We start from the raw sequence: 13076 nt of genomic DNA, 5'->3' as shown, positions 1-13076 counted from the left end.
ACAATCTTATTAACTTCTTAAGGTCAATAACACATCGACAAACAAGGGGCTGTGAAGGATCAGTTCTCTTAAGAATTGGGAGAACAAGACTATTGCAAACATTGCCTCTTGTTTCTTCAACCACACCCTTCTGAATAAAGTCATCATCAATAGCCAAAAGCGCTCTCTCACCATCGCTAGAAATACGGTACTGGGGAATGCGTGGCATTCTAACATTCTCTTTAACTGTAACAACGTACGGCGGGATCGTAAGATGACCCACATCATTTGGACCCGTAGCCCAAAGACTGTCAGAAAGCAACTCAGATGGAAACTGATCTTGGGATAAATACATAGGAGATGTCATTCTCTTCCCTAACGTAAGATGCACACCAGAAAGAGAACAGTACAATGTTGCATGTAACCTTTTCAACAAATCCAAACCCAACAAATTCTCACCACAACCAGTTGTCAGAATAAGGGAAGCATCCAATTCATAGGGACCAATCAAAACAGGCAAGGGACAAGAAACTGGATTACGAACTGGGGCGCCAGAAAATCTAACCGAAGTATTTATTAAGCCAGACAAAGGTGCCCCAGGGAGTTTAGAATGAATAATAGAACTTCTCATCGCACCAGTATCCAAAAGAAACGGCTCTAAAACACCCATAGCATTGACAGTAACATACGGTCCTTTTTGATCTACTGGAATCGACACAACTCCCTTACTTCGTCCTTGGCTGTCCTATTCAGTATGGAAATCTTCAATCCCATCTTCAACACGATAATCATCATTATAATACTGCGCAGACTGGACTCTCTGCTGATCAAAGAAATTCATAGCAGATGGAGGGAAAGAACGCTGCTCCTGAGAGGACCCACCTCGTCCTCTACCTCTAGATCCTGACTGAAAATTACCACGACCTCGTGGAGCAGAGATCCCATTATTACGCTGTAACAAAATTGGACAATTATTCTTAAAATGTCCTTCTTCCTTACAGTACGTACATTGATTAGGACCCACCAAAGATCGCGGTACAAAAGACTCAGGCTTCTGAAACACCTTCTGAAACTGTGGAGATTGAGAAAACTGAGACTGTGCAGGACGTGGAGGATAAGCCTGCTGCAAAAGAACCTTCGTTTCCAGATCTTTATTTTTCTTTTCTTGTTTCTCTTTCTCCTCCTTATCTCTATTCTCATAATTCTGTGCAGTAGCGAATATTTTAGCAGGGGAAGAAACAGTCCATGCACTTTCAGAACTCTTTAATTTATTCAATAATTCCGGAAGCAAATTATATACAAACTTATCCACAAACAATCGCTGACCACCCTCTACACTCAGATCCTGACCACTATGGTTAATAAACGTCTCTTCGAAACGAGTGAAGAAATCCGAAACACTTTCGGCTTTCTTCTGCTTGCATGCGGCCAACTTGTCCCAATTTACTTGTATCGCAGGCATCATTGTCTTCATCAATTCAATTATTCTGCCAGGTAAGGCAGTAATCAGATCATCGGGTTTCGCACCACCCACTTGACCTGCATCGGCGGCTCTAATAGCAGCCCAATTACCACCTAATTCAGCAACATGATTTTCTCTACGAATTCGTGCCCATAATGCTTGCGGAACAACATTCCCAAATAACATATCAATATCAGCCAAATTCAGAATACAAGCCTCAACTGTTTGAGACAATTCTTTATAATACCCAGCAGGATTTTTACGAGGGTCCGGAAGAGTCTGTTTAAGAGCCAATACTTCAGACCTTTTCCAGGGTTCGTGGACCCATATACGCTGGAAATGAGCAGGTATCTGTGGTGGACCAACTACCTCTTCTCTCCATACGGGAGGAACTTCACGCATCGGTGAATTCTTAATACCCTGTCTTTTTACGACATCAGTTTCAGAAAGAGTCAGGGACAAAAACATGGCCCGAAACGCAACGAGTTTATTCACTGCGTCTGCAACTAGCGGTCCTACAATAAAACCTTTATCAAAATCAGCTTCTAACTTCAGTAACTCCAAAGGAACAGAATCTAGCTCCATATCTTCCCATCCTCTAATAAGAGTTTGGCACATAACGTTAAAAACATATCTCTGAGTGGGCTCCACCCACTGATGAAAAGAACTCATAATGTCCTCTGTACTATATTCTAATTCTTTCTCAATCCATTTACGAGCAAGAGATCCCAAAACTACTTTCTCGTCCATAAGAGGAAGCTGACAACGAGATTGTCGTCTAGAGAAATCTGGAGACAAATTTAAAGACCCAAGAAGAGGATAAAAGAAGCTCGAGACAGCATCTGCTATTCTCCTCTGTGAAGTAGGAGAATCCCTTAAAAGAATAGGAGGCATTACAGATGTAGAAGGCAATGGAGACTGAAACGTAGCCGACTGAGAAACAGGAGCAGGAGACTGTAGAGCAGGTGGGGGCTGTATTACAGAATGTGAAGGTGGAGCAGAGGCAGGCAAGGGAACATTAGTAGGTTGAGCCTGTTGCTGAACAACCGGAAATGGAGCAACCACTTGTTGAAAAGCGGGAGGGGGTAATGGAGGTACATTAGGAGTTTGGGCATAGGGCGAAGGTGAATTCAATAAACAAGACATTAGGGAATCTTCTTCCAGTTCCTTATTTTTATCTAAAGGGGAAGTAGGCAACATCGGATAGCATCGATCTATCGCCATGCGATGTTGTCTTTCCAGTATCTCATTCGCACCATCTACTTCATTATTTTTAAACTGCTGCGCAGCCTGTATAATTGACATGTCTTGTGCTTTCTTATCATTTTTTGCTTGCTTAATTTCTTTCTGTTTGGCTTCCTTACGCCAAAGACGGAAAGAGTCAAACATTGCCGGCCGGGCTTTTCTCCTAAACAAATTCGCTTTCAAATTATCTAATATGGCGGGGTCAAAACTACCATTTTGGGGCCATCTTAAAACTCCACTATTTTTCGTGTATCGGACCCATGTCTCATTAAAGGTAATGGGACCAATACCATGTTTCGAATAGAGCTCATAAGTGGGAGTTCCAACTGGAGGAATCGGACATGAATCCTCCAACTGGGAATCCCTAGTACAACCTAAACAACAAATTCTTTTAAACTTACTCAGTCTAGGCATCGTTAATTCTCTAGACTGCTCACAAACAACAAGGGGTATGAATTAATAAAACAGCACAAACATACTCACCCCTTGGCTTCAGGTATTGCAATAACTGAATAAAAACCAAAAACAAAACCAAACAAAGTTTGTGGGAGCGACCCACCGAATACTTAACTAAGAATCGTCCTACACCAGCGAAGGTCCGTCTATCGTCTCGCTTTACCAAACGTCATCAAAGGGTCCAAGGCAGAGCAACAGTCAGGGCAGCAGTCGTCAGCAGCCGTCAGAAAGGAGTAGCCACGTTGTAAAAGACCTTCGGTCCACTTTTGACATACAGGGGTCGATCACGTGGTGCGCTTCCTCCGGAATTTTCTTGCGGGGCTCCTCACGACCCTCGGGCTCAACTGCTACCGCTGAAGTCACCCCACGTGGGCGCCAGTTGGAGAACCCTAGCCTTTAAGCTCGGCGGCGCAGGGTACACCTGAAATCCCCGGAATTCACCTGCCTTGTCAAATACAGAGACACGGACTCTTCGTCTGGCGTAGAAGATCGTATTTATTAGCTGCAGCTAGTACAGTGGTCTTGGAAGTCGTTGATATAACGAGGTTCAAAAGAGACTGCCACTTAACTCCGTGGCGCACAGGCTTATATAAGGGACAATACAATGCAAAATACAAACACACAAGAGCATGAGGCATAGGCAAACGTTATAGACATTGCTATAAGGCTCAAGTAACCCAAGTTCCCGTGATTATGTTTGTCGCTCGACCCCTTAAGTAAATTACAAGCAAATCCACACAATTCAGTTTATGAGAAGAGAAAACACAGTTGTATACTCTAGAAGGACAGTCGTGAAACAGGAGAATGCATGAGGCATGTAGCGAAGGACAGCAGATAAGATAACTCACAGGAAAGAATGGTGGGAACCAACAAATAGTCCGGACGGGGATTAATCAGCTCAGACAGGAACTAGTGTTCTCGGCCAGACCCTGACACTCGTTAGTAAACAAGGGCGAAGAAGCCACCTGACACGTAAATGCAGAAACGACAAAAACATTGTGCTGGCCGTGCTGCCTGAGTGAGGGCAACACAAAATGGCGGCGGTTACAAAATGGAGGCGGAGTACGAACGAATTCGTAATTTACAGAACCTCAAAAGATTGGATGGATTAATGAAAGGTAGGAAGGATGGATGAAATGGTGGATGATGGATGAGTGAAAGAAGGGATTGAGTAAAAGGGTGAATGTAATAAAGGAGTGAAAGGGTTGATGGATGGATGAGCGAAAGGATTGATGCAAGAGTGAAAGGGTGGATAAAGAGATGGATGAGTAAAAGGATGAATGGATGGGTTTGGAGATGGGTAGGTTTGGATATGAAGGGTGGATAGACGGAATGGCGAAAGATTGAATGATTGATGAAAGAATGAATAGAGTATAGAATTTTCAGCAGGTAAATTGTAGGATGAATGGATAGATCGGTGGAATAGACAAGAGATAACTTCTGGGGAGGGTCATGATGAGTTGCTTCATTTGCTTGGTGCCATAGGAGCTTTGGTTTGATGTAGGGATATTTTTAGTTTCTTCCTACTCGTGTGCTCAAAATTATATAGTATTGTGCCAAACAGCAATTACCAGTATGACATTAAGAAGGTGAAACTATTGCAAAAAAAGGAAATGTTAACATATTATCGCATTTCTCTTTCATTTTGTGTAATGAGTTAACCTGCTTTGTTTATATAACACATTTCTCATGTGCTTTGGTATGTGCTGCAACTAATATAGAAGTTGTTAAGTATCATCATGTCTTGCCCTTAACCCCGCTCCCTCTCTCATTTTAATGAGCACCTGCACTTATTTTATCCCATTTAAAGCACTGAGTAGGCCTGAGCCTACTGTGTACCAGCTCAGGGCCGGCTCACCTCCACCTAAGCCATTGTTGCCCCGTCAGGATTTATTACCGCTGGGCTGGTACTCTGCTTGCCAGATTATTTTGCAGATTTTGAGGGGATTAACGTGGATTGTTGAAGCTTCTCTAGCTCACAGCCATCTTCTTTGGCCTACGGCCACTCCTCCGGTATTTGACAATCTTGCTGGGGTACAGGGAGTGTGAAAGGAAAGACAGTAGCACACAACAACATATCAACAATATCAGTAAAACTGCATTTCTCTGCAAATTTAGTGGCCATTTCAATGGAAAATGTGCTGTTTGTGAATAATAGTGCGCTACTACACCATGCTCTGGTAATATAATCGCGACAGTGTGCTACAAAGTGTACCACTGGTTTCACACAACACCCTTATCACTATCCTGGAGAATGGGTGTGTCTCATTTGCTTAGCATGACACTTTGATTTTTTATAATCCCTATGACTTCATTATTTTTACACTAATGGCAGAATGTCAAGTCAAGTCAAAACCACTTTATTCGATTAATTAAAATCATAAAAGTATGCTTTACAATATATTCATAGATACAATTTTATGAGACACAATAATAAAATACAAGAAGTTCTCACTAAAAACAATTTCATGAGTATTTATAAAACCATTAACCCCTTCGCAGTGCGGGCAATTCCCCTGCTTGGCTGGGGGGTAGGGGGGGCGCACAGAGCACCGGTGCTCATGACAAACTCAGCTCGTCATGAGGCACAGTGCTCGTGTGCTCATGAAGAGCTGAGCTCGTCACAGCCACACCTGTTTTCGTGGAACGTTCAGCACAGCAGGGGAATTATCCCCGCGTGTGAGCGTTCCACGGCTCATGACGTGCTCAGCTCGTCATGAGCACACGAGCACCGTGCCTCATGACGAGCTAAGCTTGTCATGAGCACGGAAGGAGTTAAAATTCATAATTCTAGCAATATTGTGCGTCTTAATTTCCTCATCCGGACAGCTGATACAAAATAATTTGCAATATTAAAAATATTCCCTGGGTTATCCAATAGTTGTAAATATAATAATGCTGGTTTAACCTGTGAGAAACTCCTACCCTTTAACAATGGGATTATATATTTTTTTCTAATGTCTGTATAAAAAGCACAAAATAATGTAAAGTGCGTGGTATCCTGAATTGAATAGCAGTCACAGATACAGAGAGCTACATCCTCTGGTTTACTCCATCCCTTAAGGTCCCCCGGAAGGAGGTGGATCTGGTTAAAGCGAAATCTAGTCAGTAACCAGCGATGGAACGGTTTGGTAACAATTTTTAAATATGGTTCTATGGATAAAGATGTGACTAATATGAAATGCGCCCTAGCCAGTGTTTTTTTTAATTCTATTGCTTCTCGTTCCTGTTCTCTTAAATTCAGGAAATGTGTCAATTCTGTGTCTGTTCCCCCACCACTGCGCATAAATCTGCAAATCAACACTGGAAGTCACTGTATTAAGTCTCTCTTTATTCACTTTTATTGCTCTGGTTGATAAATAGAACCATTCTAGGGCGTAGAAAAGTCAAGTCTGTGGGGCAATTTTCTGTTGCATGATCCTTCCGTCGGTATCTAGCAGTTCAAACCCGCTTTTTTCAGTCAGCAGGATTGCTTTAAAAGGTACATTATCTGAAGCACAATATGCTGCTTTTAGCACAGCGACAATGATGTACTTTGGTTACTATTCACAGTTGACACGACTTTTCAGTAAGCAAATACAAACAATCCAAGCAAGCACGTTATAGAATGCAGAGAGCCTCTGTATACATTTTCCTTAGTGGGCAGAAACCGTTGTGTGCGTACAGTGCATTGTTCACCTACAGGCAGCAGGATTAGAGGGTGTATATAAAGGCTGCTGTGCGCCCCTCTACCGCATCGAGGTCGACCAACCATCCAGCAGCCAACATGGGAAAGGTGAGTGAGAAATGTCAGGTTGTGATGTTTTTGGGGGGAGACAGACACATCTTACTTAAGAATATGCTCATTTATATGATAAACAGAATACGAGAATTGAATCCAGGCATGAACATTTAATATGCACCTAACTACCCTTAATGCCATTTTGTTTCCAAATGATTCTCTCATTCATAGTTTTGTGTGGCACGTTTATACCAGTATCTGATCACTAGGAGGGGATTGCTTGTTGTAGTACTTACTTTGAAGCCAGGATTGATTATAGAAGGTCTTAGTTGGCCATTGCCTCACTGCACTACATTGACACATGACTACGCCTTTCTTAGCTCACAGCACCCAAATGTCATTTGGCAGTTAAATCAGCGAATTAAGATGACATATGCATTTTATATATACATATGCTTTGGCACATTTTGCATCCTTTCGAATTCTTCATGTTGGAACAAGCAATCACTCAGCCATCTGATGGTATGCATTGCAAACTTTATCTTCTAATACAGCTACACCGGTCTTTGCAAAGAAAAACGGAAAAAACATGCCTTCTTTAACAAGGAGAAATGTTTTAATGTCTCAAAAAACCCAATCATGTATTGCATGTGTGCTAAAATGTACAGCACACATCCAGTGCGGGGCATTTTTCAACGAGTGTGCTTCCAACATAAATCCAATGCAGGACAGTGCACACTGACCTCTGTGAGGTTGTGGGTCATGCAAGATAGCCTTTCGGAATGACAACTAAGGAAGGCCAATGTTAGTAGATTGGCTTTGTGCTGTGTTTGCCCCAGTGTGCAGTGCAGCAAGTTCGGTTGCTGCACTGTGTTGTGTAAAAAAATAGTAAATCTGCCCCATACAATGCTTAATTTGAGCCGGTGGTTTCCAGTGCTCGGTACTGGCACTTAATTTGTTTCCTGTGCTTGGCAGGGCACTTTATTGTCATCATCACACGTATAACAGTCTGCCACATGGTGGCACTGGTCATCTAATTTCGAGATGAGCAGTACAACCAATCTTTTTTAATACGATATACTAATACCTGCCTCCCCAGCCATTCCTTTAGCTTTGGGGTCCTGGAATAATCTGATCTGTCGCAGTTGCAGCCGAGAAAGATGGTTAGTAGCTGTTTTGGTGCTGTCATTGGCAGCAATGACGGGCAATAGGTGGTGCAAGCTGCAGTGGCCTCCGCGTCAGGGTGAAAAGAGGCGATAATTATATTGCAATATCATCAAGGACACGTTGGCGCGTGTTTTCCTTACTTAGCACCATTTCCAGCACGCCTACCATTGCATCGCTGATCAGATGCAAAGTAGGCGTGGCTGTCAAAGCAACAGGGGTAAATATCGCAAAGGTTGCTTCGCGATATTAGCAACAAGTTGCAGCGATAATTTTAATCGCGCTAACTCTGCCTTAACGCAGGAATTTAACGTCTGTTAAATTCCTGACTAAGCCATACCTGACATGGGGGTGGATTGTGCAGCTAAGGCCACAGGGCCTTATTATCAAGCCTATTGCGGTTTTCCATGGAGCATTGCTGGAAAATCAGCGATGTTCCATGGAAAACCCAGCTATCGCTGGATTTCTTATCGCCTTTGAGATAAGCGTTGATAATACAACGCAATCTTGGCGATTAAATCCAGCGATAGCCAGTGATAAAAATAGCAGTGCTAAGCGCGCTTTGCAATATTTATTGCAACTCCTTGAAAATACGCCCTAATTATTTTACAAATTAAGCACTGACCCCATAGTATCCTCTAGAGTTGGTAGGCTACTTCTCAACATGCTTTACTACTGTCGAGTGGGTAGTGGTGTCATAACCTTCTGTTTATAACCCACACTGTCCCAGCTCTACTCTTTCCACAGCTGTTTAACCATTCCATGTGATACAATAACCCATAGACCCCTCTCCTGTTTGGGGCTATTTAAGTCACCTATCCTCATGGAATTGTGTTTAGACCCCAAGTAAAATGATTTTAATCTTGGCTGTATTGAGGCTAAACTATTTCCCCCACCAAAAAGCTAAAATTCTACAATTATAAATGAGTTTTGTTTTTTAATTAGCAGCATTTATTTCAGATTCATACCAGAGTCTCGTTAAGTATAATAAATCCACCTTACACAGAAATTGATCAGGCATAGAAATTACACTGTTAATATTATTTCCATCTCGAGTAGGTAGAAGGTCCCATAAACATATCTTTCCATATTATATCATGACTTTGCCTGGACAAAAGTAAACTCAATGACATGAATTTAAGAGCAGTACGTCTAATATTTAGGCATTTGTGCACGTCATAATCATAAAAAGAGCAATCATTTTTTTTAAATGCTCCCAATTGTGGCAGGTATGGGAAATAAGGCAAAGGGAAACCAAGTAGAGAACTGGTTCGTGGCATCTAAAGTCACCATATCGTCATTAGCACACACTTCCCCCTGTTGGGATGTTTCCGTGGAATTTTCAAATTTACGCAATTAAGAAATTAATTATTCAACAGTTTAGAAGCAAAGGTATGAAATGCAGAAGGATCTAAATAAACTCCTCCCCCTAGGTTTGAACAGTATTGTCCTACATGCATCTTGTGACCTCCCAGCAAGGCTCTTCTTGTGTTTCCGCCATTAGACGTTGCCTCAGAGTCGGCCCTCCTTTCGGGTGATAGCCAAGAAGAGGAATATTTTGCTGGTTCACATCAGGTCCAGTCCTGACCAGTCAGTCTACAGAGGAAACTGTGTCTTTGAATCTGTTTTACTAAAGATTTCTTAGAACGCTTTTCTTATATTAATATTTGTACTTTCTCAGCAGCACTGACACCTTTTTTCGGCAAGAGTGTGTTCAATTAATTTAAAAGGAAGAGAAATCGATTTGAGTGAGAACTAGATTTAGATATGAGTTTGCCTCCTTTTGTGCACTAAATTCAATGATCCAAATTTCAACCAAGGGACGTTTTAGTGTGTTTTGGTTCTACTCCACTAATATGGTGTTCCTCATATATTAACTGGTAACAAGCTACCTGAGCCAAAAGTAGCATTGTGCCATTCCAGTGCAATTATTTACTATTCGATACTATTAGCACAATATGAAATTGATTCCGTAAACATGAACCGACAGAATGAACATGTAACGAGCAGGTAATCGATCTGTAGAGCTTTGGCATTCATTAATCAAGAACTATGAAAATAATGTGTGGAACTTCACCTTTCACAGCAGTGTATTTAATATCCTCTGTTCGACTACAAATGTCACACGGTTATCCCAAGTGCATGCAGAAATACATAATACATTGCAATTTGTATTATCTTTGTTACAGATCATCTTCTACGAGGACAGGAACTTCCAGGGCCGCTCCCATGAGTGCAGCGCTGAGTGTCCTGATCTGAGCTCTCACTTCAGTCGCTGCAACTCCATCCGGGTGGAAAGTGGCAACTGGATCCTGTACGAGCACCCCAACTTCAGGGGCCACCAGTACTATCTGAGAAGAGGCGAGTACCCGGACTTCCAGCACTGGATGGGCTTCAACGACTCGATCAGGTCTTGCCGCTTGACCCCACAAGTGAGTGTCACTCTGTTTCATTTTGTGTATTTGGAGAATCTTTTTAATCAATCAATCATAGTATTTGTAAAGCACACTACATACCCGTGAGGGTCTCAAGGCCCTTGGGAGGGGGGGGGTGTAGGAAAGGGGGGAAGCTGCTACTGTTCGAAGAGCCAGGTCTTGAGAAGTCTCTTGAAGGTTAGGAGGTCTTCGGTCTGCCGCAAGTGGATGGGGAGGGTGTTCCATGTCTTTGCGGAGAGGTGGGAGAATGATCTGCTGCCGCCGGTCACTCTTCCAATGCGGGGGATGGTGGCGAGGGCGCGGTCTGCGAGCAGAGCAGGCAGGTGGGGGTGTAGAGGCTGAGTCGGCTGTTGAGGTACGCTGGTCCGGTGTTGGGGAGTGCCTTAAGTGCATGGGTGAGGAGTTTGAAGGTGATCCTCTTGTTGATAGGGAGCCATTGCAGGTCTCTCAGGTGGGGTGTGATGTGGAGCTCTTCGAAGACACCAGTCCATAGCATACACACTGGGACCAATTCACAAAGGCAAACTTACACTTTTGTGTAACTTTCCACTTGCTGAAAGTAAGTTTACTATACTTTTTGGTATTCAAAAACTAGAAGTGTGATTTTACAACTAGTGTGAGTTCACCTTTGTGAACCAAGCCCTCAGTTTTCATCTACCCCATGACAGAGTGTCCATATCCCATAAATACACTGTCTGTGTTATCTGTGAGTGTCTGCAGTATAATTAAGAGAGCAGCCGAGCAATACGACACTGCAAGGCATTAGGAAGTAAAGGAGTGTGTTGGCAGCTTGTGAAGGCCAAAAGTGTGTGCATGCCACATAACATTCCCGCACTCTATTTCGCCGGCACTTCCTGCAATACATCAGCAAAGTTCATTTCCGGTGCATTGTCTGCTGAGTTAGTCATTTCGTATATCCTTTTTTCCAAGACACTTATAGGGTTACTAAAAGTACCTTAAATCGAGTGGTACTTTCCGACTAGGCTTACTTTTCTTTTGTTTAAATAATTGTCTTTTTAATATACTGAAAGACACTCGATGGTCTGCCGGAAATATTATGATAGGTTTTTACATATGTGCTGGAAGCAGCATAATAATTATAAGGTGATTACATTCCTTGAGTCATTCTATAGGTGGTATTCATACATCTCTGGAACTCTGCGGCAGGTAAAGTGAAAAGTACTCGCATCAGGTGCAGGCCCCCATTGTGCATCGAATTTGGCATGTTCTGTCCCCTAATAAGAGCAGCTTATGCATCAGTGCATGGCATCCTCCTGGCCTCCTGAACTAGAACCCTAAAATGATGATGCCCAGAACTCTAGACCTCTTCCAAGCCGTCTAGACTGCCCCAATACCACTGGTGGGCTTGGCAGGGTAATGGTCCAGTGTCTGTGCCTGGTCTCTGCGGATTCCCCCATTTCCACTGATTGGAAGGGCCTCGATTAAAATGAAGGGACACCCTCACATCAGTGTGATTTTTAATCTTCACTACACATCAGTTATTACTGAAACTGCTGCACGGACATCTTATAATTCAAAACTACAATCCACAAAGAACAGACTGAGGTTTGCCCTGACTCCTACACACCTTTTGTAATATGCTTCTATAATGCTGATAGAGTAGTGGTTACATTTTGTCTCAGGTTGTAAAGAATAAGGTTCACAAAGGGCTACCTTAGAAATGTAAACACTTGTGAGTAAATTGTTGTCCTATTATAGTTTTGAAAACATAATTCTGCCTCTTGTTATGAAAATAGAGATGAAAGTACAAGTTTTCTTTGCCTAACAAAAGCGAAGTAATCTATTCCGATATTTGAACAAAGGCGTTGACATTCAATTAAATTATGAAGGGTGTCTTATTTTGTCATAAATCTTGATTTTAAGAAAGGTTTTAATAGTGGTTTGCCTTCTCTTGCCATTCCAGCACCGTGGATCCTACAGAATAAGAGTTTATGAGCGCGAGAACTTTGGAGGTCAGATGATGGAGTTCTCTGAAGACTGTCCCCATGTTTACGAGCAGTTCCGCTACAATGACATCCACTCCTGTAATGTGCTTGAGGGCCACTGGGTCTTCTATGAAGAGCCCAACTACAGAGGCCGTCAGTACTACCTGAGGGCCGGAGAGTACCGGAGGTACAGCGACTGGGGAGCCATGAGCCCCAGGGTCGGTTCTTTCAGGAGAGTTAGGGATCATTATTAACGTTATCTCTTTTGCAAAGGCTAATCTGTACATGTAACCAATAAATTAACATGCAAAATCATTTTGTTATTTTGGGTACTTATTGATACTTAACTGTTACTATCTATGAACATTTGATTAAAGCTAAAGAGAACTCAAACATGTTCACCGAAAGTAAATGCATTCAAGCGTTATGTGGAGATATCACCAATATGCTCCCTCAGCATGTGATTCTAAGTATCTATTGGATCAAAGCAGATTCATGTTTCAAACCTCGACACTACAGCCCAACACTACTATCTCTATCCCATACATATTACCCTAGACCGCTACCTTACCTTTGAGACCTTCGATTGGCTCAGAACTCTCCTGATTCACTGCTTCAAGAGATAGCCCGTTCTGTATTATGGCGCCCCTACACTTTCATTACCGCCC

The 13076-nt window shown here is 42.5% G+C and overlaps 1 protein-coding gene across 1 annotated transcript; it reads left to right on the top strand.

The window, feature by feature from the left end:
* Positions 1–6878: 6878 nt before the first annotated feature.
* LOC147730552 (gamma-crystallin-3-like) lies at positions 6879–12723 on the top strand. Its single transcript, XM_086958591.1, has 3 exons — positions 6879–6917; positions 10217–10459; positions 12387–12723. Exons 1-3 carry the CDS (start codon positions 6909–6911, stop codon positions 12660–12662), a joined length of 528 nt encoding a protein of 175 aa, XP_086814717.1. The 5' UTR covers positions 6879–6908; the 3' UTR covers positions 12663–12723.
* The last annotated feature ends 353 nt before the right edge of the window (positions 12724–13076 follow it).

This window comes from Lissotriton vulgaris, chromosome 2_1, assembly GCF_964263255.1.
Source record: "Lissotriton vulgaris chromosome 2_1, aLisVul1.2, whole genome shotgun sequence".
Classification (NCBI taxonomy): Eukaryota; Metazoa; Chordata; class Amphibia; order Caudata; family Salamandridae; genus Lissotriton; species Lissotriton vulgaris.
The sequence above is the reverse complement of the archived record's forward strand: the minus strand, read 5'-3'. Positions and strand labels throughout refer to the sequence as shown.

Coding starts and splice junctions, on each gene's coding strand:
- LOC147730552 (XM_086958591.1), top strand. Junction 10,460..12,386: donor CTTGCCGCTTGACCCCACAA/GTGAGTGTCACT, acceptor TTGCCATTCCAG/CACCGTGGATCCTACAGAAT.